Below are 27,488 nucleotides of genomic sequence, written 5' to 3'. Positions count from 1 at the left end.
CAGGAAAGTATCAAATCTGTTTTATTTTGCGTCTTGGTTTCGAGCAGATGCAGTTATTTCAGATTTTTTTTTAACCTTTATTTTTTGTACTTATTTAGAAATCAGAAAGTAACTTAACAGGACAGCTGGTCACCCTCTGGTTAACCAGCTGAAGTTGTGTATTAGTGTGTTTTCTCAGTGCATCGGGGTGCAATTCGTTTTACATTTCCCTCCTGTAGAAGCCAGGGACGCCGGATGGTTGCCCCCGCTGTCTTTCTCCCCCTTTTTTTATTTTAGCAAATTCCACAAAAGCGTCATAAATCTGTCAGAGGAGAGGCAAGCCGGGCAAGCAAAGCCCAACAGGCTGAGGAGCGCAGACAGACCCGGGTGGGAAAAGAAAAAAGAAAGAGAGGCCAGGAAGGCTTTGGAAACTGTTGCTCCTTTGAAAAGTGAAGCTTTATTACGTGTGGGAACTTTATTAGGGAGGTGAGGCAGAGGACGGGGCAATAAAACCCTGAAGGGAGCTAGAAGGAGTGAAAAGGGGGAAGAAAGAGGGTGATGGTGAAGGGGGTGGTTAAAAAAGAAAACAATAATGTGACAAATAAAAGCAAATCTTTTAGCAAAGGCTGTGGAGTGGAAATGGCAAAAATAAAATGTGAAAGACTGCTGTTAGAATGAAGGACAGTTTTACGCACCTTTGTTGCGCCTTTACGCACGTAGGTAAAGATAAACCTATGACTGAAATCTGTACTCTGTATTGTGTGTAGGGGTATAGAGGGGGTGGACACAATAATATCAACACCTGTAGCTTCAATATTCAATGCAGTAAACTTGCAGAAAACACTACCTTGTGGAGAATAATGTTCAATCTGAAAGGTGTTGATCTAGTGCTATTTTTAGGGCGTAGTTGATGGTTATGTATATCAGGATGTATTATAATGTACTGTAAGGTGTTTGTGGTATTTTGTCCACCCACTGTTTGAGTTTATTTCTAAATAATCACCCGTTTATGTCACATGTTGGCGCATCCAAACACGTTCCCTAACAGCCACCCACTGTTTGTCCGCTCCAAACCCTCAGATATGACGGGCCCCGACGGGAAACGGGCGCGGACGGCGTACACCCGCTACCAGACGCTCGAGCTGGAGAAGGAGTTCCACTTCAACCGGTACCTCACGCGGCGACGGCGGATCGAGATTGCACACACTCTCTGCCTCACGGAGCGGCAGATCAAGATCTGGTTCCAGAACCGGAGGATGAAGTGGAAGAAGGACAACAAACTGAAAAGTATGACCCTCGCCACCGGCGGCAGTGTCTTCCAACCCTAGAAATTGATCCATTAAAAAAAAAGAAAAAAGCATCCGTCCATCACTTTGGAAAGGCTACTTCCATGTACAGGCTTCCCAGGAGGAAAAAGAGAGACAAAACAGTAGAAAAAAAAATAAAGAAAACTTGAAGAAAACAACAGAAGAAGGCAGCAGAAGATGGATCAAAAGAAGGCGGTGATGAAGAAATATGTCTATTACAAACAGATTCCAAAGCTAGATAAAAAAAAACACTTCTTATTCAACTGAGTACTGTACAGCAGCGCAGCACTTTTTATTTGTTCGGCATGTTGGTCTTTGGTGTTTTAGGGCAACGTATAAAAATGACTGTGGTACTTGCTCTTGTAAAAAACAAAAACTTAGTGTTCGTGTATGTTCTCGTCGTTTTTAAAATAGCTGTTCGGAGGAGAGGAGTCGGAAAAAAAGGGAAAGGATGAATAATGCTACCTAACTACTTTTCTACCTTACATCCTACCTTACAACCTCGCTACCTACCTGTTGTTTAATGTCTAAATATCGTTATATGTGTCAAGTGCGATGTTTTGTAATTGACAAAGTGCTTTCTAGAAAAGTTAGCATGTGAGCTCTTATTGTAAGTTATTTACAGCCAGTAACGCGTGTATAGCCTACTAGTCAGCCCCCCCCCCCCCCCCCCCCCTCCCCTCAACCCCCAACCCCCCCTCTGTCAGTTACTTACCATTCAAATCTACTCCTACTTTTTTTGTTTTTAATTGAGGAAGCAGGGAAGGTGTGTGTGTGTGTGTGTGTGTGTGTGTGTGTGTGTGTGTGTGTGTGTGTGTGTGTGTGTGTGTGTGTGTGTGTGTGTTTGTCTAAAAACAAATCAGCCCTGCCTACATTTCCGTATCCATCCATACTGTTGTGTATAGCTCTATTATTCAAGAAAAGTGTAACTGTATATTATTGTTATTATTATTGTAATTATTGGATCTATGTTTCAAAAAGGATGTATATAGATATATATTGACATTTTTAAATGTGACCAGTTGGCTATTTGTAGTTGTAGTGTGTGTGAGTGCCTGCTTACATGTGTGTGCAGTATAGAGAGAGAGAGAGAGAGAGAGAGAGAGAGAGAGAGAGAGAGAGAGAACGAGAGAGAGAGAGAGAGAGAGAGAGAGAGATAGTATGTGTGTGTATGCATGTTAAGGAAATGGCTAACGTCCTGTAAGGCCTGTACGCTTTCTGCCAATGAGCTTTTTGTATTTGTTTGTAACTTGAAGTAAAAAAAAAACAAAAAAACAACAACAACAATAAAGTTCCTCATAGCCTACTCATCAAAACTAGACAGACTTAACCAGCTGCTCATATTCCAAACCGCCGCACAAATGGCGTACCTGGGGTTGAAAACCGCATGAGACATACCCGAGCCAGTAGTTTTAGAAGCCTTCAGGTTCAGACAAATCAATCGGGGATATATGTGCCAGTTGTCGTTATGAAGTTATTGTGAATCATATATTTCGTATGCAAATGTGTGTCTCGGGATGACCTCAGCTATCAGCTGCCAAACGCTGAGCTCGGTGTGTCATATTATAAAGTCTATCGGGCTGAGAAATAGCCCGGGATAGTGTGGTTTGATCCGGGTTAAACCATTAGTGGGTCTGGGCTAACTATCTGACCTAGAAATCCAATTCTTGCATAAACATTGTAAATTATTCCTTGCAATTTCAATCTTCACCCCAATTCCCCCAATTTTAGATATTCTTTTGTGTAGTTTGTAACCGATCTAATTCAAAAATAGCTTTAAAAACTCTCCGTTTTCCGTTCTGCCAAAATTCAAGATAGAAAAACCCGAACTGCATCCTGCGTAAAGACGAAACGCAAACCCTCGCTTTTCCAGGCCTCACTTGAACCCTGAACGCCACATTTCCAAGGCGACAACCTCCAGGACCTCAGCAACACCCCAGTACCATGCCCGCCATCACTAAATAGGCTGCATTAAACACACATAGACACACAGGGAACAGACGCTCACAGGCTAATTTTCATCTCTGCTCACCAAGTCTGACAAGACAACAAACTGCCCGCGGTGGACAAATTGGTCACTTTTCTCTAAACGACCTCTCTTTTCCGTCCTAACGGAGGCCACTCCCGGCCAAATTAGGTTACCTTCTCCCGGTTTCAAACTGTAAACAACCAAGTGAACTTTTAAACTCACCGGCTGATGCTGCTGCAGCTTTCCTGCTCATACACGGTTCTGTTTCTGAGCTGGTGCAGGGGGTGGGGGGGTACGAGGTCCTGCTCCGAGCCTCATCTGGACACAACCGCTATCCCTTGCCTCCTGTCTATGTGTGTATGTGTGTTGAGATTTTTTTTTTAAAGCTAACCCCTTCTGCTTTGGGCCAAACTATAAAAAAGAAGGCAGCTTTGACATTTACATGTCAAACGGATGAGGGTTTTTATCTCCAAGTTGGATCGTAAAGATCAGACCTGGCCTCAGACAGATACCTCTCACTGGCTCTCCTCTGGTCACGTGGGGCCCATAAAGTTAGTTTTATGGTTTTGGGGAGTTGACAATGTACTATATATTTCACATTCTAGAAAGCAAGTGACGGTTTAACGGCTTCGCGGGGATCCTAAAGGGGTCAGTAAAGTAGAGACAGAGCGAGAGAAGGAGGGAGTGTGTGTGAGAGAGAGAGCAGGCCACTACTATCGGCCGCTGTTCCTGCTCCGGTTAACACATGGAGCCCGACGAGCTCCGGTCTGTGCCGCTCTGGACGCTGGGAAAAGCCGGTGGAGAGAAAGATCCAGGACGTGCAGTAGTGTTTGAAGGCTGCCTGTAAGTGGGGGCTAGTAAAGAGGGGAGGGAGTGGGGGTGGTAAAAAGAGAGAGAGAGAGAGCAGCGTAATTACCATGTCACTCACTCACTCTGTAGTGCTGCTGTATTAACGCGCTCGCTGAGTGCAGCGAAGCTCCGGTGTATTTGAGATATTTGAGATTCGTTGTTGTGGCTGGTCCGGGCCACGGCGGTGTTGGCGTCATAGATTGAGGGAGCCTCTGCCTTTGTGCACGCGCGCATTCGCGTGTACTTTTGTGTAGCCCTCCATAAGTGTGTGTGTATGTATGCGTTTTAGTGTGTGCGTAATGATGGCACACGGGCACACAGGAGACTTGCTGTATGCTGAAGTGGTTCTCAATGTGCAGAAGTGGCTGGCAGCAGTCACAGAATGGCTGACATCCGTACAGTGGTTCTGTATCTGTGTGTGCGTGTGAAACAGACTAAACACTTTAGCAAAAGGAGAATGAAAAGGATAAGCCGGTGTGGTTACAATGACGATAGACATGGTTTTATCATGGGATAGTTACTTCTTAAATTTTAATATGGACTTGTTGGACTGCTTGAATAATGCATTCAATGCAAAGCTGATGAACTGACCCAGAGCAGCAGATGTTGTCGGTTGTCGTTTACATGATTGTTTTAAAGTTGTGGAAGTGATCCGACTCATATGATATCTCTCCCTGTAGATCACAGGAGAAATATATAGCGATGATGTTATGAAGTGAATTCATATTTCCTCTCTGATGGCTATAATTGCAGCTTATTTGTAAAGTAGGCGTTTCATATTCTGTGCCTTTCCTTTGTCACTTTTACGCACAGCCACTTTGTGCGTAAAAATGGTTTCAATAAAGGAGTAAGAGTTGGAGAAATGCCCGTGTATGCCAACATTAACCAACAAGTAAATGGACAAGGACACACACACACACACACACACACACACACACACACACACACACACACACACACATACACACACACACACACACAGTGATATGCGTCCTTGGGCACAAGAAGATCTTTGTCCACCCCCCGCCCTTGTATTTTCCAGGCAGGATGGGTGTGAGTGAAAAAGCGTCGTGGATACAAACATTCCCAAGGCTCCCTCACCATCAGGGTCCTTGCAGGTTATTTTACGCCAGAGATTCAGCCTGTTGTTTGACTCTCAGCAAATACGCACACTGTGCTCCACTCAAGCTTTGCTTTCGCAGAGAAAAGCCTGTAAATTAAACTATCGAGCTTTCAAAATGAATCCCAGACTGATAAAAACCTCCATGGGGCACAAAAACTCACAATCTAAGCCAACTGTAATACAGAATTCCAAGACGCTAGTTTGTCATCTGAAAAAAAAGAGTTTTTATTCCATGTGCCACTGACATTTTGCGTAAAGGCAAAATTCTGCACTGAACCAAAAAATTGTCACATTATTTATTAGAGTAGGGCACTGCTGTAATACATTGAAAAATAGACAGATGTAACAAAATGAAACAACACTCCCAACTGAAAGCAGAATTAATCACATTCTGTTACTCGCGGATTAAACCACGTGACACGAAGACATCATTCATGATCCTAAAACTTAAAATCCAAAAAAATAACAGCGACACCAAAACTTTCCATTGAAGCTCATGCAACAGCCTTCATATCACATTTAACAGCCAAGTACACACTTATAAAACTGTTATAGAAACCAGCAGGTACGCGGAATTGACTGGACAGAATTAAATATTAATGGAATTCTTTAAAGCAATATTGAGGTCACATGACGCCTAAAATGTCCATTAAAACAACCAGTAATTGATTTCTATGAGACCACACGCGACGCCACTCCAAAACGCACCAGTTAAATAACACAGATACACCAGTGACACTAATTAATTTCATAATAAAACAAAATTTGAAAAAAATAAAATAAAATAGAATAACAGCACATCTATCCATTTAAAAACGGCTGAAGTTACATCCTTTAAGCATGGAAGGTGAACATGATTCTAAAGCAAATACTGAAAATATTTCTTAATTTAATACATGTTTGACAACGTGGCATCCAGACATCCTTTACCCGTTAAAATCAGCAGTAGTGTAATTGTTTTAAACCGTATTTAGTCACCAAAAAAAAACAAAAAACACCATTGGTGGAGAGTGCCAATGCCGCAAAATAAATCAACAAGTGAAGCATTTTTTTTGAGACAGTAGTGAAATGACTGCAGGCAGGGGTCTGAATGAAGGGGGAGAAGGCAGAGGTGTTAACAGTACAGTGTCTGACCCTGTAAATCTTTATTAGTTCTCTACACTATTTGCTTCTGATGTCTGAAGCGGGCCCGAAGCTGTCAAACAGTCCGGCTACCAGTCACGTGGCCTCGCGCACGCTCGCTCCTTATTGCTTAGATCCATCATGTAAATTGTTTAATGTCTCGTGTCACTGCGAAAGCTCACATTGCGGTATATACCGAGTGGAGTTTTAAACTTTTATATAAAAAAAAAACCTTTAATCAATGTGGAAGCACCCCGATAGATTACTATCAGCCAATGCTGAGCTACGTCACTATCTGACAATAAATTTAATAGTGCTTCTTTTGTGTGAAGGCCAACAGCAACATGGCGCCCTGAGGAGGCCGACAAACACACAGTATGGAGAGACGGATGATTCCCAGCGCTGAGATACTAAAACTACACATAGTGGATATTTGGATTGATTAAGAATTAAGTTGACAGCAACAATCAGAAAAAAATAATATAATATAACCTCCATCCGCTGAAGAAAACAGTTGAAAGGCAGCTGAAAGCTTCGGGAAAAAATAGTAATGGACCTTGAGTTGTTTTCTTGATTTACTGTGTTAAATATAGGCCCAGTTTTAAATGGATTCTAATGTATTTTTCTTGCAAAGCCTTTTCAATCGAGTGCAATTGACTTTTTTAATTTTAATTTTCTCCCGCCACTCTATTTAACATTCTCACATAAAGTAGCTTATTTCCCTCTTTCTTTTACAAAGTGTTTCCCAGTCGAAGTGAACCTAAACTAAACCCGTTCTTACAGTATTTATATATCTACTTCAAATGTGAGTGTGTTTCTCCTCGTCTCGACCACACAGTTAATCTGGTGTCCGCTGCACTCCACTAACAAGAGAGGAGGATTCTGCTTTCGGAAGTTCCTCTCCGCTCTCAAACTCTCATTTATTATGTTCACTTTACATGTGAGGCCAGACTGCCCGATGCATTTTCAGTCTGGGGATTCCTGGCGCTGCCCTCCGCCATCACAATGATTTTTCACAAGCTTCACAAGAATGTTATGATCGGGATACCATAAATTATTCAGACACCAATGAAGGAAAAAAATGAAGGAAGACGGTCTTCTTCTCTGTAAAATTCTGAGAAATATGTTAATTATATTACAACAGATGCCACCGCACTTCCATGTATTTATTGATTTGTTTTTCTTTCAAAAATATGCTTTAGATGTATTCTATAACGTTTCGTATATATGAGTAACACAATTCGGGCAAAAAAATCAGAACTCAAGGTCCACTTACTGACTTTTCCCCACGTTTTCAACCGTATCTCATGACTTTCATCAAGGGAGTTTTTTTTATTTTTTTAAATAGTACTAGTATATTGTTTATATGTACCCACAGAATATATACGGCAGATATACGGTGTCATGCACCGTATATCTGCAACAATTATCCATAGTATCCTAAAACAAACAGTCATAACCTATAATATATCATATAATAACGAATATTAACAGGGGGGAAATAATAAAAATAATAATTATGAATTTGGCTGAGTCAACCATGTGACAAAAATGAATTTTGTATTTCCGGTGTGAGATAACGGTTCATATATATATATATATACATTATATCAGCTTGTGTGTGTGTGTGTGTGTGTGTGTGTGTGTGTGTGTGTGTGTGTGTGTGTGTGTGTGTGTGTGTGTGTGTGTGTGTGTCAGAGCGACCTAGGTCCTTGAGGAAGTCTCAGTTCAGTAAACAGGAAGACGAAAAAACTCCCCATTTCATTTTTCATCAACTTCCTCCTTTTAACGATGATACAGGAACACCCCCACAGCTCCAGCGGATCCCCCTCAACACACCCACACACACACACACACACACACACACACACACACATACATACAGAGAGACGGGACATGACATGCGTGACACAACTGTAGTTCCTTTTCTTGTCGGTATAAGTGAGAGAGGCTGTGACATGAAGGCGCAGCAGCAGCTCTGTATGGGCTCCTTTGTTTTTGCTGTGTGTGTCATCTGTTTCCCGTTTATGTACACAGGGCAGCTCCAGCCTCTCCTCGGCATTATGTGCATTATGTGTATTATGTGTACTGGCTTGCTGCTCCTTTGAACCTGTCGAGGCTGTCACAAGGCGCTGAGTTTGGCTTTACAGTCTGTGTGTTGGTGATGATGAGTGGGGTGAGTAACTAATGCGACTGGCCCTTTTTTTTTCATTGCATTGCGAAGGTGTGTGTTTATCTGTGTGTGAGAGACTTTGTGTGGGAGTGACTGAGGTGTGTTTTGTTGTATTTGGTAGGTTTATTGGCAGGGCATGAGAGAGCTAAGGGAGAGAGAGAAAGGTGAATGACCCGGGCATGGGAAGATCCTGTCTGTGTTTTGAAAGAAACCACTGGCGTGTAGCACTTGGTTGCTTTTTGCTCAGTCCCAGTTTGATCATTTGGGGTGAGTACATTAAACTTGGACTATTTGCTGCGTATTTATACTTACAGCAAATCCCATTTTGTGAATAGTAGCTAGGGTTATTATGAAGCCTAGTCTATTTTAAAAAAAAAAAAGCAGAAATCCTATTCTCTGTCCCCTGCAATGACACACACATGCGCACACTCATTGCTCTGACTGATTTCTCTCTTTTTTCCCATCGCAGCATCTCCTGTGATTGCTTTACGTTTAAATCGACATTTGCGAAGCCTTAATGTCTTCTGCATACTGATAGGGGTGAACTACTCGGCCACGGCTCATGAATAATGCACGAGTAGGAGTCAGCGCGAGGTCAGCAGACAGGCTCGAGCCACGCATTGCACGAGGAGACCGCCGCGCAGGCGCAGGAGACGGAAGAAGGCTCATTGAACAGCACTAACCCCCCCTTGCGTGTGTGTGTTTGTGTGTCCGTTTGTTTACCTCTCTAACAGAGGGGAAAGGAATTAACAGCTGTCTGCTTTTATTTATTCGTCAGTGTTTCACATGTCCGGGTCGGAAGAGAGAGAAGTTTGCCTCAGACAAACGAAAAACTTCCACAATTTAAATCAGGCTGGCTGGGTAAATACACGGTGGTAACCCGACCGTTCAACCACGCCAAACACACACACACATACAAAGAAAAGAAAAAAAACACAACATAGGGCTAAGCACACAATTAGGCTTACAGCCATGATATCTATAATAATGCAAACACATCTTTACCATTAGTCTCACAAGATTTCAGTATAAAGCGGTGACACACTTATCTGTGTGAATTAATCTGCAAAGTAACCAATCTTATGTCTCACATCAACGTTGAATGGTCGAAATGAAGGGAAACAAGCCTTGATTGGGTTATTATTTTAAAAGTGTTTGCAGTCCATAAAAGCCTTTATCAGCGCCGCTTTGCGAGATTGTGAACACAGCCTGGATAAAACCAGAATGGGGTTTGTTTGTCTTGGCGATGGCTTATAACAAGCCGATAACCCTGCAAATATTTCAAGTTTCCCTGGTCATGGGCGGGTATTATGTTTATTTTTGTGGTTATGCCATATTAAATTCACGTCTGGGTAACACACTCTTACTGATAGACCATAGTTAGTAGTTAGACTGATTTAAAAATACTTAACATTAAAGGTTATTTCTATGTAAGCTTGCTAATACGGCTTTTGCGACTGAGGGCTACACATATAGTCTGTAAATGTAGGCTGTGGTCTTATTAAAGGGATGTTAGGGTGAACTATTACTATATATATATGTAGCCTATATATATATAACGATGATTAGTAGTACAGGAATACATACATACATGCATACATACATACATACATACATACATACATACATACATACATACATACATACACATATGTACGTAGCTTACATATGTATATTTATATAGCCTATATATTCGCAGTGAATGCAGCTCTCTCCCGCCACCACCAGAGCCCGCTTCAGACCAGGAGGACAGCACGAGCCAGCCCGCGAGCCCCTCTCTACTCCCACCTCCCAACAAGCACGCGCCCCCGTCCGTCTGAATCCTAACCGTCGATAACCTGCAACAACTTCCCGTCTCTCCCTCGCTGTTAAAATACACAACTGTCAGAACTGTCTCCGTCTTTTGCAAATGATTCATGGTGAGTGTACAGAGACACACGAGTATATCTTGAAGTGTAACGTACAGAGAGAAAGATTTAAAAAAATGCCATTTTAAGGAGGCGCTGTCGATGATTTTCTGCCGCTATAGGCTTTTCGTCAGCTAGCAAGTGAATTAAGACTTTGTAGTCTGTTGCTGTTTCTCTTCTTCTTTTCGTCCTTCTGTCTTCCTGCCTGAAGCGGAGCAGCAAGAATTCAGCTATTATCAAGAGAACAGCCTGACTGGACGTCCAAGCTAGCAAGCCAGCCTACAGCTGGGTTCACGGAGTTGAAGGGTCAAAAGTTCACCGTCGTGCGTGAGTTCCGCCCTCGCCTCTCCTCACTCCCTCGCCTCTAGACCAATTGCTGTATGTCAAAGGCAAAAAAGAAGGGAGGGAGGGAGTAGAGGTAGGGAGGGGGTACAGATGAGAGAAATGATAGCAGGAGGCAAAGGAGAGGTGAAGGCCTGACCTTCCCTTCCCTTCCCCGGTAACAAAAGCAAAGCTCCTCCTGCCGCCGCAATGTACAGAGAGAGAGATGAAGGGAAAAGAAAGACAGGAAAAATGGAGGGGTTGAAGGTGGTGGTGGGAGGGCGGAAGGTATTCGGTGACATGGAGGTGGGTGGGTGGGTGAATGTCGTCGGGTGGGGGGAGGGGGGAGGGGGGAGTGCAGGTGTTTGGCTGCACATTTTGTTCACACCAGTTAACATTTGTATTTCATATAGGCCTATAAAGAGTCACCTTTCCCCGCCAAAGATTATTACCCTGTTTGATATTTTAGTCATTTTACTTGGGTGAAAGAAAAATATAACCAAAATGAAAAAGGGGTAGGTAGCCCAATATATATATATATATATATGTAAATAAAAATAAAAATAAAATTGTATCATCCCCGTATTATTATTATTATTAGTATTATTATTGCATTTACCTCTACCACTGGATGCTGAAACTAGATCTAAATACGTTTCTAATTGAAAAAGAATAATAGGCCATAAAATAACAGCGTCAGCCTCACTTAATATGTATTTCATGTTTACATTCGCAATAGTCATTCATGCAGTTGTATAAACTCACCTCCGTCTATAATCATTTATATTTTGATAACTATTGACAATATAAAGCCGGTCTGAGTACACGTGCTGTCCAAATCCTCATAATATCCACTGAAAATATCATGTGGTTGTAAAACATTCAGATGTTCAAATGCAAGAATAGTTGAGTAAGTTAATGAGGCTGCCTGTAGTGTATAATGATGTTTCATGTTCAAAAATGTATTACACCAAGATATATTATTAATACATCTTAATAGAGGGAAGCGTTACTAGAGGTGTGTGTGTGTTCATGCTTGTGTAGCCTGAGGCTAGTGGTGGTAAAGTGGTGGTTTTATGCTTGGAGCTAACAGCTATTTATATATCCCCAAACAATTTTTGAGAGGGAGTTTAGCAAAGCAGAGCTCTTCCTCTCCTCAGCCTTATCAGTACAACCCTGTCAAAAGTAAACTCTTATCTCCCGCTCCATCCCAAAAATATTACTCTTCTTATCTGATTTTTCCACAGCAAGATTAATGTCTGGCCCTGTTTACTTTTCTAGCTGAGAAGAATGAGCCTTAAACCTTTTTCTTCTGTCCATTCCTCTGCCTGCATTCATTCCCCTTCTTTCTTTCTTTCTTTCTTTCTTTCTTTCTTTCTTTCTTTCTTTCTTTCTTTCTTTCTTTCTTGCAATAGTAGAAATTGCTATTAAGCTGCAGAGAAAAAGTTCATTTTTTTCTAATGACATAACCCTTATTGTTATTGTTAATATTAATATTATTATTATTGTCATTGTTGTTATTAAAATAAGCTTTAACGATGACCTAAATCTAACCAGCTTACAGATTTTGCAGTTTGTAGAAAATTACAGTGTATCATGAGAAATTCAAAGAAAGTTAACCGGATGTGGCAAATAAAATAAATCATAAAATAATTTGGCTAAATCTGAAAAATACAATTTAGTGGCAGTAAAATTCTCCATGTTGTTGTCACCTTATAAGCGAGCCTGAGGACGCCAGGCCTGTTTGAACTAACTGCTTTGACCTCCAGCAGCACCAACAAACAATGCAACAAACTCCAAGTCGTTTCATCTCTCCTCCGGTTGAATCACCGTTCGGACACATATTGTTGGAGCTATACTTCACATGAGGAGGGGCGGCAGAGAGGAGGTGAAATGAGTTGCCACTGAAGAGCAAAATGATAATTCAGTAATTAAATAACCCTCTTTTTGACGTAAATAAGCTGGCGCGACTCCGCACGGTCCGGTTTCCCCCTCCACACACACCCCAAAAAGGTAATGGCTGAATAACTACGTTACAGATTCCGTCTTTCTCCCGGGTTCATCCCGAGTTCACCAAATTAATCCAGTTTAGGTCGGAGCGCGCGCCTGTCGGTCTGTCTATGTAATCTATACCCTTTGCACGTGCACGGCCTTTCTAAAACGTCACATATGAAAAAGAGTGTTTTTATATATGTATATATGTTTTTATATGGCTAAATCCATCTGTAGGCTACAGGCCAGGCTGCTATAATTCACAGAAACATGTAAAACGAAATGGAAATGAACAGACGAGACTATGATACGCATCTATTTTCTGTAACCGAGACGATAGTGATAAAATGTGGAAATATAAGGAAAGTAGTAGTAGTGAAATGCGTGGGGAGAAGTGTGGACATATGGCTGCAGTTAACTCGATAAAAATCCATCGGCGGGTTGCAGAGAGTCGAATAACATCAATATAAATCCACCTGATACCTCTGCGCCTGATACCCGCACGGCTCAGAGCCCGTTAAGCATACAAATAACTGTTGTTTACGCGACCTAAGCTGCCATACAACACATTTGTTTCTATATTTATATTTATATTCAGATAGCTAAGTCTTTAAAGTGATGGTGCGGTTACGCTGTGGGTTCACATGTCAGCGTGCACGGCGGTGTCATTTATATTTATACAACAAAAGGAAAAGGAGAAATGATCCTGGAAGAAAAGAAAAATCTGTGTGTGAGAGGGAGAGAAAGAAAAAAGCACCCCCCTCCTCCACATCTACTGACCATTTTTCTTCAAAGTAATGACTCCAACTCAATTTAGTATGACGGAGAGAGAGAGAGAGAGAGAGAGAGAGAGAGAGAGAGAGAGAGAGTAGGAAGGATGAAGAACTAAATGACAGAAAGAGAGAATGGGGGAGAGAAGGGAGGTAGAGGGGGATGAGAGAGAGAAGAAATGGCAGAAAGAAAGGGTGTGGAAATGGGAAAGGGGGAGGAAGAGTGAGAGAGAGGGAGAGAGAGAGGGGGGGGGGGGGGGAGAGAGAGAGAGGGGCTTGGCTGTGCTCGGGGTGAACGAGAGGTCAGCGCGTCTCACCAATATTAAAATGTGTACCGGGGACGCGGGGTGACACGCCTCGCCCGTTAAACAAAGAGTGTGCCAAACTGGCAGATTAATTTGAAAACTTGAGTCCATGCACACACACACAACACTTAATGCCTTAAAGAGCCCACAGTCTTCACAGCAGCCCTGCTCGGTCTCCCTCAGCCCCAAACCGCTGGCTTTAACACCGGGAAACACGGGGAACGGTCACCGGTGAGGGGGGTTTTCCTCTTATCATTTAAGGCAGATTTGATCAGGGTTTTACGCGCGGAGCTCCCGGTGCTGGTGTCGCAACGTTACGGTGACGTGTTGCCTTTGTTTTCGCTGGATTATCACCGTCAAATTGCTTTCAACCAAACGGTATTACTCCGTTAATTTGAACTCAGATTCTGAGCGACGCAGTTCGGATACGGTCGTGTTTAAAGCTTTAACGGAGAACGGAGGGTGCGCGTCTCTACGTGCGTGCATGCGCGCATGAGAGCGGGGGTGTCCGCGGAAATGACAACGATTTTTCTTTTCTTTTCTTTTTTTTCTTTTTTTTTTTTTTTTTAGATATCACGAAGAATCCCGAAGAGGTCAAAAAAACCTGTGGCGTCGGAAGAAGAGAGAGAGGGGAACTGAGGTGTGAATGCTGAAGTAGGAAGGTTTTCTCTATGGAGAGAAAAAAAGAAAAAGAAGGAGTGGAACACAGCTGTCGGCTGAGCGGTTTGTTGGACATATAAAGAAGAAGAGTAAGAAAAAAGAAGAAGATATTATGATGATGAGGACAGGAAAAATGCTTGAAGTCGATGTGACGACGACTCCAGAAAGGAGAGGCGGATCCGCGCGCTACAGAGGAGTGAGTACACAAAAAACACAAATGGCCTTGTAGAAGAAGAAGCTGCCTCATTTGCATATGGTTGTGTGTGTGTGTGTGTGTGTGTGTGTGTGTGTGTGTGTGTGTGTGTGTGTGTGTGTGTGTGTGTGTGTGTGGCAGGTGCTCTGCCCATGCTGGGAGGAAAGGGAAGACCACGTGTTGCAGGAGCTGCTGCAGAACCCCCTCCTCCCCTTCCTCCTCTTCCTCGTTTCCATGTTAAGATTTTAGTTTAAGGATCAATTAACATCTTTGATCGATTAGAGGCTGTGCACGTCACGCCATGGATATTTGAACTGTGTGTGCTCTCTTTGCAAGTTTCCTTTCCTTCACTGTACCCTCACCATCCTGCTGCTTCATTAGTTAATCTAATTAAGCAACTTAAGGCTGTGTGACTTCAGGGAGGACCAACGCTTGTTGGCAAGAATTTAAGTTTTGAAGAACTTCATCTTTGATCTGATCTGATCTGATCTGATCTGATCTGATCTGATATGGTATGGTATGATATGGTTAAAAATCAATATTGATAGATAGTGTTTTTATTACCCTCGTGAGGCCTGGATGCACCGCCACCTACCCACCCACCCACACACACACACACACACACACACACACACACACACACACACACTATATATGGCTACCGAGGGTGAAGGCGAGGTCGTGGCCAGTGGAAGGTTAAAGGTCACACTGACCAACTTTCTCCCCCTTTAGTCTTAAATTCATTTTGAAAATCGCACTTCTATAATATTCTATAATAGGTTTAGTGTCTTAAAATGTTCCAGTTATTTCTGTTATTGTAAACATTCCTGAAACAGTAACAAAGAAATTCGTTGTTAATGCCCCACATGTGGTATAATTGTAGACAAAAGTGGAGAAGAAAATACATTGAGTGTGTGTGAAGCGAGTCTTTTTGCAATAGACTTGTGCATTGCTGCGGTTTATTTTCATCCAGATGTGTGGTGTTGATGTATAAGCACATGGTGTATTAAGCTTGTAGAGAGCGGCAGTGGTTTCAGCTGTTTATTTTCCTCCGCTGATTGTTAATGTGCTGCTTCTCTGATTATAAGCTGGCTGTGGAATCAAATGTTCTGATTCCTCAGGGAACATTTGTTTCTTTTCATCTATTTATGCTGCCCATTCGATACAAACACTGTGCTGGTGCTGTGCATAAAGTCTGCGTTGACTAACCAGTCTAAATACGCCAGTAGTTCATTTTAGAGGCTTTAAGATGTGCTGCTGTTTAGCATCAACAGTGGATGTGTGTGTGTTTATCATTTGAAAGCATGTTTGTAATTTCGTTTTTTTTTTCCTCCTCAGTATAAAGACAGAGACGTAGTTGTGTAACCTAGTGCAGTGGAGGAAATTAGAAACTGTGTTTGATGGGAGATACAGTTTGTCACTCGTCTGATTTGACTTTTAAGAGATAAAAGGACCTAGTAGAGGTGTGACCGGCAGAGCGGAGTTGTATTTGATTTTATGAACGTGCAACAGTATTTCTATTTTTCAGCCCGTTCTTAAATATCTGCTGTTTGTATTTCCCAGCTTTACCTGACACGCTGCAGACTGCTGGTCCGCCGCCTGCTTTGTGAAATTATTTTAGTTTTATACTCAGAGCCGAGCTTCCAATTTCCACACAATAGATGTCCCAGAAAACACCTTGAGATTAATACTTGCCAAACGGAAGGGCAGGCCTCTGCAGCGCTTCATTCTTTTTCTCTGTGCGTTACTTTGCATGACAATAACCAGGAGAATGGATCCCGATTTATTTTTCAAACTGCACAAAGGGGCAAAATCACATTTCTCTTCTTCGTCGTTGTCCCTTTAGCGTTTTGTCCTCGGTAATATTTCAGAACATTGACAACTCCGGTCGCCGCAGAGAATGAGGCCGTGCAACCCTTCAATATGTTCATTTTCATTTTCTCATTGTCTTCATAGCAGTCAAATCTGCCGCTTTTTAATGTCATCTTTAGGCTTAGTTTAAAAAGGACATATGAACACTAAAATCTAGCCTGTTGGGATATTATTTATACGCAGCATATTTTTTTTCTTCTTCTAGTGTGTCCTGTCAGTCTTCACTATTAAATCTCACAATTTATCCCTTCATTTTGGAAAGAGCAGCCTATACAAACAGTGAAATCTTACCTTAATGCGCGTTAAAAATTAATCCATTTTAGAGAGAAGTTCTATCGTAACTCGCAGTCTGCAGAGTGACAGGTCTCGCAGTTTTTAAGCAGCTTTGCCAACAACAAACTGAGTTTGTAGTCCGCTGATGGGACAAACTCGTTAAGAAGGTCATAAATTGTGAGGGGGACTCTAAAGTTATTTATTCACCCCGGCTCTCTTCCGCTCCCTGAATATTTTATTGCTTTTTATTTCACCCCCTCCCTTCCAAAAACCTTTCAACCTCGGGAAGTTACCGTTTGAGCTTGTTGGTGTTTGAGGAGTAAACGGAATTGACCCGCAATAAAAGTCACATGTTTAAATCCAACCCCCCCCCCCCCACTCCTCACTGTATCCCGCTGTATGTCATCTTCTGTCTCTCAGTGTCTTCACTGAAATGTGTCCTGATATTATGTCTAAATGTTTCAGCAGAGAAAAAAAAATATTATTATTATTATCATTATTATTATTTAGTGTGGAGCAGCTCGTCGTGCATGCGTGTGCTTGCATCAGTAAACTATGTGTGTGGTTTGATAACAGGACAGTCCGGTTTTTCAGGTGGGGGTGCTGCAGCTATAGTGAAGAGGTCCTTATCTTTCTGAGAGGTTAGGATTTATAATATTTACATAAACCACAACAAAGAGTGCTGTTTGTTTTGCATAGATTACTTTAAAAAAGCACATTTCAATCACATTAGTAATTGTTTTTGAGCGGATGCTGAGAGATTTCTATATTGTTGTTATCACATTACATTCTATCTGAATCTTGTAGATCTATCTGGTGTTTTTCTTCTGAATATGTCTGAGTGTGTCTGGATCTTTGGTTAGCACATTGACCTCTACCTGTAGCCGGAAACAATGGGCTCCCACTCAACTGAATGGCGGCTGCTGACAAACTTGACAGAGGGAAGGGAAGTGCCGCAGTCAGACTCACCACACCTTGATCGATACCTGAGATGACCCGCAGCAGAGCGGGAGGTCAAGGTGACAGAAATACGCTCACACCTGCGCCAAATAGAATAGAACAGAATAGAAACTAAACACTACACATTAAAGCAGATTCATGTTGGAGATGAGAAGGAGAAGATAAAATAGAAAGTATGAAGAATAGATTGAGAAGAGAAAAAGAAAAGATGCAGATTGGAAGCACGGTGCCTCTCCCTCCAGCCTGAAGAGCCTCGTGCTCTCTGCTTTTGTTGTCCAGTCTGGTGATGTATGAGCAACTTTTGGAGGAAACGGAGAACAGCAATATTGCCTGCAGCAGGGAGGGAGTGTCAGTGTCACAAAATCAATGTGGGAGCAGCACAGGAGCAGCACAACACCCGATAGAAATTACATGGAGAATATAGAAGGAAAACATTTCTACATGAAAACACAAAGAGCTTCAGAATGCACCACAAGCAGCAGCATTCTCATGTATCAATCATTTTATCTGTGTAACTCTAGACAATTATATATCTTCTAACCCGATCACTGTGATATGATATGCACTCAAATACAATGTACAACGTAAACTAGCTCAAGGCTAAATACAATTCAAATGAAAGTGAGAGAGAATGTCTTCTGCTTTTAGTTAGAATAGAATAAATATGTGCCTGCGCTTTGTTTGAACTCTGATCTATTTTATTTATTTGGAAAGAAAAATAAATAAGCATCATAAGGAGTGCAGGCCCTGTGAGCGCGGGTCAGATCACTTTTTAATTTAGTTAAAATCAGAGTTCTGGAGACAGGCTGCCGCAATTCATTTACTATACTGAGGGGACATTTATTCATTTATTCATTGGTCCATCCATTCTTCAGTCAGATCATTCAGAACAATTTTTGATAGGACAGTGTTTCCCCGTGCCAAGCGATTTGTCTTTTCTTTCATTAAATTGTGCTCATTCTGTTAGAACGGTCCACGGTTGGCGCTGCCAAGTTTTTTTTTTCTTTTCTTTTTCTTTTGGATAATTATAACTCTAGTTCTATTTAAATCTTGTGTGCTTTATTTAAAGCTTTATATTTTGATTTTGAATAAAACTTTCGTTTTAAAAGCAGTAGTGAGAAATTAAATTAACCAAGGAAATAATCAAATTGATTTAAAAAAAAAAAAAAAAAAAAAGCAGATACAAATTGCTATTAAAAGAGGCCGGATGTCCTCTTCAAACAATCCAATAGTAAAATACTAGTATTTAACATTATACCGGATATAAATAGTATTATTTTATATCATAAATCATATTTCACAATTTCCGGGGCCTAATATTAGCCGCCTGTGTGCTTTACTCTCGTTCGTCATTGTAAAAGCTTAAAAATAGCAACGAGCGATTAAATATTCAGTGCACAGCCAATTGAAATAAAGAAAATAGGCCGAGATTTTTATAGTAAAGATTTATTTCGCTGTTTGGCATTTAAAGTCGTATGGAAAGATCATTTAAACGGGCCTGCAACGCAGCTTAGAGCCCACCTGTCCTCCCCCCCACCCCCTCCTCCACACCCTCATCACTTTCTATTGCATTCAAGTGAAACAAAAAAAAAAAAAAAACCCGCCAACATATTTGTTTGATTTTACCTTCTTGTTTTGTTTTCGACCTAGCTTTTTAATGGACGCGCCTGACTTACAGGACGTGTTACAGCATTATAACTTCATTTCCCAGATCCCCACCAGCAGCGTGCGGGTCAGGGGTCAGAAACAGTACAGATGGATGAAAATATTCCAGTGTGGCTGACAGGGAGTTTATGAAAGCAATAAAAGTCTATCGACGGTGTAACCTTCTGCCTCCTGAGAGCCGCTGTCTTCTATATCTACCCTGTAGATCCGGATTTGTGTGAAAATCATTAGAACAATCACAAATTCGCTTCTAGGGGAGTATATAGTAGATTTATACACGACGGCAGCGATGGATCCAACACAGACAGCAGAGGCCTGTAGCTGTGATCATTGTCTTATAACGCCTTTATTCATCACTCAGTCGCTGCTTTACATTTGATTTTGTTTGTAGAGAGTCTAAAAGTGGAGTTGTGCAGGTGAAGAAAATGCTTTCAGTAAAAGTGGACACATGCCGGTGTATTTATTTCAGGACTGTATGATAGTTGGTGTTGATTTTGAAGCGTTTGTATGAATCCAGCATATTGTTGTGTATATTCTCCTCCAAAGTGATGGAAACTCGATTCAACTTTTGTACATTTTATTTCTTTTTTCGATCATCCGCCCGCCTCGCAGTTTTAAAGGCCAACTCCAGGTGGAATTGGACTCTTTTTATTTATTATTTGTCTTGTTGAAAAATGATGCGGTTGGCTTTACTGTTCATCTAGGCGTATTGGGGGGTTGGGTGTGTGTGTGTGTGTGTGGGGAGGGTGTAAGGTTTCGATTGAGAGACAGTCAATTTTCTTGAAACAAAGGACTTGGATATCTCCATCATTTTCCTAGTGTGTCTGTGTGTGCGCTCACTTTTAGTTAGAAAGTGCTCAACACAATCGCTTTGATTGAGAAAAACTCTAATAAATTCTATTCTATTATTTTCTGTTTCTATTCGTTTCTATTCTATTGGTTCGCTGCAGTTTGTGTATATTGTGATGCATTTGGCGTCTTTATGATGTTGAATGCAGCGAGCAGGTTTACTGGCATTAAAGTCAGATTCATGTAAAACCTGTTTGCTGAGATCATGGAAAGAATTATTAATATTTTCTATAATGCTGTGTAGTTTCTCTGTGTCTTTACGCAAAACATTTTTGTTTGTTTGTTTGTTTGTTTGTTTGTTTTTGTGTTTTGTTTTTTTTTTTGGGGGGGGGGGGTGGGGGGGCGGTGGGATGTATCTGTTAAAGGCTTTATCAATATGAAAGTGACAATAAGAGACTGTGTGTTATGTGGTATATTTGGCTATGTAAGTCTGTGGCAGCCAGTGTGAGTGGGTCACGGCTGGGAAAATGAATTCCCGTCAGGAGGAAAAACAAAGAGTGGTGTATCTCAGTTCAGTAATGCCACAGCTCAAGGGCAAAAGCAGCCGCGCAATCTGGATGGGGCATATGCCTTGGAGTGGGAGTATGGACTCACTATGCCAGTGATGTTAATATCGGGAAGTGGGGGGAAATAAATCCTGTTCATTCATGCAAAGCAAAAAGCGTCTCTGGCTGAGGCTGAATTATCATGCAAGGGGAGTTAAATGTGGAATGGGCGCCTGTTGGGAGCAACACGGGTTTTAAAAAAGAGGGAAACGGTTCTGGATGCTCGTTCCTAATGCAAAGGTCTGCTAGTGATTTAGGAGGCCGTGTAACCTGAATTAGTTGATGAATTTTCTATCGATCCTAAACAAGCCAGATTTATCTCTGACAAGGTGCTGCTGCTGGGTGGCGGCGCAGCAGCCTGGCCAGGCCAATCTCCTACTCCCCGTTATTAGTGATTTAAAAGAATCGAGAGAAAGAAAAAAAAAGGTTTGGCAAGAACGTCCCTACATACACACCCCCAAATATATACAGAGAGGGTGGTGTAGGCGCCACTTTAAATCCCCCCAAGCGCTTTCTTTCTGCTGCTTTTTTCTGCTTCCTTCGTTTTCTATTTGAAGTTCCAGCCAGACGCGTAAGAGGGGGAAAGGGTTCGTTTGCAATAAGGGAGTACTTGTCATCTCTACTGTACTCTGTTGCTCTTGTGTGTCCTTGCACGCGCGTTCCTCTGCGCGGCTGCAGCTGCAGCGGAATGTATTTTCAGCATGTGGGACGCGCTTTGTTATTGTTGTGATTCTCTGCCTGCTTAGGGCGGCATGCGTGCCGACATGTGGCGGAGAGATATATAGAGAGAACGGTGCATGAGGAGAGAGACGGGGAGGGAGCGGGGAAAGTATAGCAACACTGTGAATGCCCACAAACTGAGGCCATATGATGATGCGCGTGCGGGGGCCGTGTATATGCTTAATCCCATTTCCTTATCCGGGGTTCGTCCTGGAGCCGCGCCATTGGCTGGCTGCCGTCACGTGTCTTCTTAACTTTGTTCACTTGACAGAAAAGTAGGAGGGTTCAACGGAACAGGAATAACCGAAGAGTAAAGGGATGAGATATAAATTTTAGTTATATATTTTCCGAGTAGGTGCAATTCCACAAAAAGACTGAAATTAATGGCCATGAGCTCCTATTTGATCAACTCCAACTATGTGGACCCGAAGTTCCCACCGTGCGAGGAATACTCACAGAGCGACTATCTACCCAGCCACTCTCCGGACTATTACAGCTCCCAGAGGCAGGAGCCTGCTGCCTTTCATCCGGACTCTGTCTACCACCACCATCAACAACACCCACACCACCAGAACCACCAGCAGCAGCGAGCCGAGCCGCCGTACACGCCGTGCCAGCGTGCAGGGCAGCCTGCCTCGGTGGTGATGTCGCCTCGGGGTCACGTCCTCCCCACGGCCGGACTGCAGACCACCCCCGTCCCGGAGCAGAGCCACCGCTGCGACTCGGTGACACCTAGCCCGCCTCCACCTCCGTCTTGCGGCCAAACGCCCCACAACCAAAGCACTTCTTCCCCCGCGAGCACTCGTAAGGACCCAGTAGTCTACCCGTGGATGAAGAAAGTCCATGTAAACATCGGTAAGTGCTGCATGCAAACTTCTTTCTCTCTCTCCCCCTCTCTCTCTCTCTCGCTGCGCCTTTGTGCCTGCAGTTGAAACCCATGCCGTCAGCTAGGTGTCCACCGTCAAAATCTACGGCTTCCCCTCCCTGTTTTCTGTTAGAAGTAGACGATAGCCCTTGGGTCAAGATTTACGATCGTCTGTTTGCAGGGCCAATATAATTACACCCTCCATAAATTTTTATTACACCTCTCCGCTGAGGTGCCTTTTGAAGTCCGATCTTAGGGTCCTCTGCTCTAATTCCTCGCCTTATGACAACTCAGACCGAGCCCATAAGTTAGCTTTTATGCTTTGGTAATTTGATTTTAAGTGGTCGGGTTGTATAAACGGTGTACTTTACTCTGTCGAGCCTTCCCTCCCCACTCGTTGTTCCAGGGGAGGGAAAGTTTTATGGCAGCTGAAATATTCATGTTTATGGAGCCGGCCGTAAAACACTAATGTAAAAGCGAATAGCTCCAGTCTATTATGGCTTCTCTGTAATGTTATAATAGACTTGCTGCCTATTGCGTGAGGGATGTTCGGAGCTCATGCTCGCGCAGCGACAAAATGCCACTTTTGCAAAGTCACCGTAATGCATTCACTCCACTGGATGTTTACTCGGTAAGAAAAGTCTTTCTTGCATGTTCTTTGCATTGTTATTTTATCTGTCCTGTCTTAGGAGACACTGGACTTCAAGGCAGCATGTTTGGTTTCTGCTGTCCGCTTGTAGTTTGGGGATTTGTTGAATCATTACCCAGTCGGCCATTCAGTTCCGCCGTGTAGCTGCTGCACCCCCACCACCTTTATTCTCAATCAATTTATACAGAGCAGACAATGCTACCATCCTTTCTCTCACTTCATAGCGTCTGTGCATACGACCCTTGAAAGAACAGTAACTGATCTGATATGCTTGGCTCGTCGCTGCTCGTGCTGTGTTCATGTAGGCTATTTATATTTCCTGGCCGTGGGTGCGCAAACGTGTCAGAACAGCAGTTTTCCACCTTAGATGCGGCCGTGGCCCCGATTTGCTCTCAAATCACAACATTTGGACACCAGCGTCAGTCTGACTGTACCGCGAGGATTCACACCGCCGCAGGGCCTAAAATGACACCTGACAACATGTATTCACTGAAAACGCAAAGCATGCTGTAAAATAAACAATCTCAGCTTTCACAACTGCATTTCAATTCACGGAGAAATATATTGTGGGATAAATGATGTTTGCAGTCAATAAATTGTCCGCCAGTGTTGCAGCCATTTTCTTTTTTATCTCTGTGGGTCCAACCGGCGGCTTTATTTCTCCTCGTTGGCATGCTCATAACGCACTCTCACATTCTTTCTCTCCCTCCCTTCATATGCTGTTTTCACTTACCATAGACTACAGTCTTGCGTCATCACTTTATGTATTTTTACCGCAAGCCAGCACTGTTAGTAGTAGTAGTAGTAGTAGTAGTAGTAGTAGTAGTAGTAGTAGTAGTAGTGCAGGTAGCTGTTTTTCTACTGCTGTAAACCAGAAAGCAGTGTCTTGATACTCTGTTTTATAGAACAGCCAATATATTATTATTATTATTATTATTATTATTATTATTATTATTATTATTATTATTATTGTTATATTTTGGGGGTCATGGTATTGTGGTTGTTGTGTTTTCTTTTCTTTTTTTCTTGAGTAGTTAATGTTGTGATGATCATCTATTCCCATTGTTCTCCCACAGTCTCTTCAAACTACACAGGGGGTGAGCCCAAGCGCTCGCGGACGGCCTACACGCGCCAGCAGGTCCTGGAGCTCGAGAAGGAGTTCCATTACAACCGGTACCTGACGCGCAGGCGCAGGGTGGAGATAGCGCACACGCTTTGCCTGTCAGAGCGGCAGATCAAGATCTGGTTCCAGAACCGGAGGATGAAATGGAAGAAGGACCACAAGCTGCCCAACACCAAGGTCCGCTCCGGGACAAACACCAACACAAACTCCCAGGCTCTAACCGGCTCTTAGAACCGCTCTACCGGACCCCTACAGCCCGGTTCTTTGGCTCTCTGTCTGATGTTTCCCCTTTCCTCTCTAATTCCCAAACTGAACGCCGAAGCGACAGCCACGCTTGTAACCACCGAAACCTGCACTTTGGACCGGAATAACGCCTTTGCTCTGGAGGGAGAGAGGGATGTCATTGCCGCCTGTTCGGCCCTGATCTGTGCTGATGTTACACACTAATATGACGTTATGACGCGGGAGGGGGGTGGAGGGGAGATTTCCCATTCATAAAACATGAAATGAACAAAAGTAGGCGAAGAACGAGACTGAAAGAACTGAGGAAATGATGCGGCCGCTTCTTTGCTTTACCCCCCCCCATTCTCCCCCTGCCTCTCTCTGCTTTTTATATTTCTGTCTCCTGTCTTTTTCTTTTTATACTCCTCTCTCTCTTCCTCTCTTTCTTTCTCTGACAGAGCACGGCAGGCAGGAGATATGCCTGCGTGTGTGTGGTTTCTTTACTCCTTTTTTTCTAGACTTTTTTTTTTTTTTTGGTGAAGATGGATCCTCGTTTTCATCTTTAATCATGCCAAACTCGGGGCCCATTTGTCATGTTTACTCTGCGGGTACAAAGCAAAGGGGTGAACCGCGGCTCTGCCCATTACCCCTCGCCCCTACCCCACTGAACCCCTCCCCACACCACTGCTCCTCTCACCCCCAGCACCCCCCCTCACACACACACACACACACACACACACACACACACACACACACACACACACACACACGCACACGCACACGCGCGTGTAATAAATGGAACTATCGTGTCGTCAAGAATAGTATTCTTATACCCCACCTCACACACACACACACACGCATACAAAAACCACGCATGCTCATATCCCCCCGTCCTTCCTTACATCACTCTAACATGAAATATAACCTCCGTATCATCCAAAATGACATCAGGCAGTTTTCTGTCTTGTTGTTATAATTTTAACTGTCGATATTTCTGTTTTGTTTAAAGACAAAATATAGCTTTTTAAATTTTAATTATAGTTATTTTTGAATTCAGTGTTGATTGTAAAATGATAGCCTACTTTATGCTGTTATTGCTGAGAATGACAAGGAGCGTTTATGTGGTCCGTTGATTGTTCATTTTGTGATGTTGTATACAGGGAAACACAGACTGACAGGGTGACTAAAGTCAAATAAAGTTCAAATAAGGTATTTTCCAAACAGGGTTTATGAAGCTGCCTAAACAAAGGACACTAATATCCAAAACCAAAATCCTGGTACAAATAGCTCACAACACAGTATAAACGCAGCACTATACAATGTACTACCTATTACCTCAGTTGTACTTATATATTTTTTATTTTTTTGGTCATCTTATTTTCTTTTGCTCGTTTAATGAAGTGACAGCTTTTCGAGCTTTTATATTTTTGGAATTGTGTGACGAGTTATTATAATAATTATTATTACCTGCAATACAAAAAGCGCTATTCATTTCTTGTAGGCTAAGTGGAAAATTAAAAAAAAAAAAAAGTAATTTAATTATAAGCAGTTGTCCTAGCCAGGGACACTCAGAAAAATAAGGAGCCTTTTATTGCATGTCTGAATGGTGTTGATTTATTTTTCTATTTCTTCTTCTATGTCTCTCCCCGCACATTAAATGCGCGCACACTTCTTTATACCCCTCTCCCTCTATTCTTTCACCTTGTGCCACTTTTTAGATATTTTATTCTGCAAGTGTTTTTTTTTTTTAAAAAAATTGATGTTATTTTATTTACATTCCAAAGATCCGTTTCTATCGTTATTGATGATGATAATAATAATAATGATGGTATTGTTGAACATGTGTTACCTCCCCCGATATGTAAGTTGCTCCTTTCTCTGCTTATGCCTCCTCAGTGTGTCTACCTTCCTATTATTTGTAAATAGTTCATAGAAATTTAAATAAATGGCTGAAAAAGTATCGTTTTCTACCCTTTTCTCTCATTTCCTCTCTCAAACTCATTTTCTGTTCGGTGTCAGTTCTAAAATGAAACATCTGCTGTGAAATATTACCAAGTCAAGAGGTTTGGAGTTATGGAAACGCTCATAAAATTGAATAGTTTAACTATAAAATCACGTTTTTAAATGTTACCTGTTAAATTACAGGTTTAATTTGTATATATTTTTATATTCTTAGAAGAGAATAATTTCCATTTTGCTTTGCACTGCAGGTCTGACAGAACAAACATACGCCCTCTTCTCTCCTCTCAGCGAAATTTAAGGGTGAAGGATGCATATAAAGCACACACACACACTCACGCTTCCACATTCACACACAATAAATAATTTCATTTAATTTCACTGTTGGTTTTGCCTACAATCGCACAGCGCAACCTGTCTTGAGAAATCAGGGGCCTGCAATGATTAATCTGTCCCGGCCGTGAGTGATCTTGGTACATTACGTCCTGTAATCTCGTTTTAAATCACAAACCGTCCCTCCGTTTCACTCCCGTTCTCCCGTTAATTTAACGGCTGCTCAGACGCGCTTGCACCGGCCCGACACAGAGTACGGGACACCCCCTCCCCTACTCTTCTGTTTCTGAAGAAAAAAAAATTAAATAGTTTCTCGGTTCGTGGTCTTTTAATGCTTTAATGAGTGTAATTTTTGCACAACAGTTTTTTTTTCTGTCTGTGTTTTCTGCATCGGTGCAGTGCGCGCATGTGTGTTTTATTTTTTATATATTACAAAAAGGGAGCGGGCCGGCGCCATAGCTCAAACCCTGACAACCAAATAGATAATCAACAAGACGAATGGCTTCTTTTGTAAGGCTCGGCTCCTGTATTAATTTTCATTTTCTTTTCTTAGAGCAGGTATCGAAAAATATAGAGCAAGAGGGGGGGAGAACGAGAAAATAGCATTCCTCTCGATGAACTTTAAACAAAAAAAGTCTGCCCCCCAAATTGGTCCGCTCGTATTCCTCGGCCCAGAGAAGATTCCCTATTACTTGTTGGTTGATTTCTCCCTGGGCCTCTTGCCACAGAGACTCCCTTTGCCCATTTATCTGTTTTCTTCCTATTTATGAAAGGCTCCTCCAG

At 42.3% G+C, this 27,488-nt stretch overlaps 3 protein-coding genes across 10 annotated transcripts in view; all 3 read left to right on the top strand.

Annotated features, from left to right (window-relative positions):
* hoxb5a (homeobox B5a) overlaps nt 1-1,307 on the top strand; it is a 2,371-nt gene extending 1,064 nt beyond the window's left edge. The window contains exon 2 of the mRNA XM_067615442.1: nt 1,060-1,307. Coding sequence (XP_067471543.1) covers nt 1,060-1,307 — 248 coding nt within the window. The remainder of the gene's footprint in view (nt 1-1,059) is intronic.
* hoxb3a (homeobox B3a) overlaps nt 1-27,488 on the top strand; it is a 95,196-nt gene that overhangs the window by 22,368 nt on the left and 45,340 nt on the right. For 3 of the 8 annotated variants that reach the window (XM_067570335.1, XM_067570337.1, XM_067570330.1), the window contains exons 1-2: nt 1,309-4,098; nt 14,388-14,673. The exons of 1 other annotated variant lie outside the window; for it this stretch is intronic. The gene's annotated coding sequence lies outside the window, so the exon portion shown is untranslated. Of the gene's footprint in view, nt 1-1,308; nt 4,099-8,250; nt 8,790-10,118; nt 10,442-14,387; nt 14,674-27,488 lie in introns of those variants that run through there. 4 more of the 8 variants (XM_067570333.1, XM_067570334.1, XM_067570331.1 and 1 more) reach the window with 4 other exon arrangements.
* On the top strand, nt 20,652-26,159 carry hoxb4a (homeobox B4a). The gene is made up of 2 exons (XM_067570342.1): nt 20,652-22,409; nt 24,145-26,159. Exons 1-2 carry the CDS (start codon nt 21,938-21,940, stop codon nt 24,420-24,422), a joined length of 750 nt encoding a protein of 249 aa, XP_067426443.1. The 5' UTR covers nt 20,652-21,937; the 3' UTR covers nt 24,423-26,159.

This window comes from Thunnus thynnus, chromosome 17 (genome assembly GCF_963924715.1).
Source record: "Thunnus thynnus chromosome 17, fThuThy2.1, whole genome shotgun sequence".
Taxonomy (NCBI): domain Eukaryota; kingdom Metazoa; phylum Chordata; class Actinopteri; order Scombriformes; family Scombridae; genus Thunnus; species Thunnus thynnus.
The sequence above is the reverse complement of the archived record's forward strand: the minus strand, read 5'-3'. Positions and strand labels throughout refer to the sequence as shown.

Excerpts from the sequence above, each read along its gene's own strand:
- hoxb4a (XM_067570342.1), top strand. The coding sequence starts at position 21,938 with ATGGCCATGAGCTCCTATTTGATCAACTCCAACTATGTGGACCCGAAG. Across the intron at positions 22,410-24,144 it reads GAAAGTCCATGTAAACATCG|TCTCTTCAAACTACACAGGG; the intron begins GTAAGTGCTGCA and ends GTTCTCCCACAG.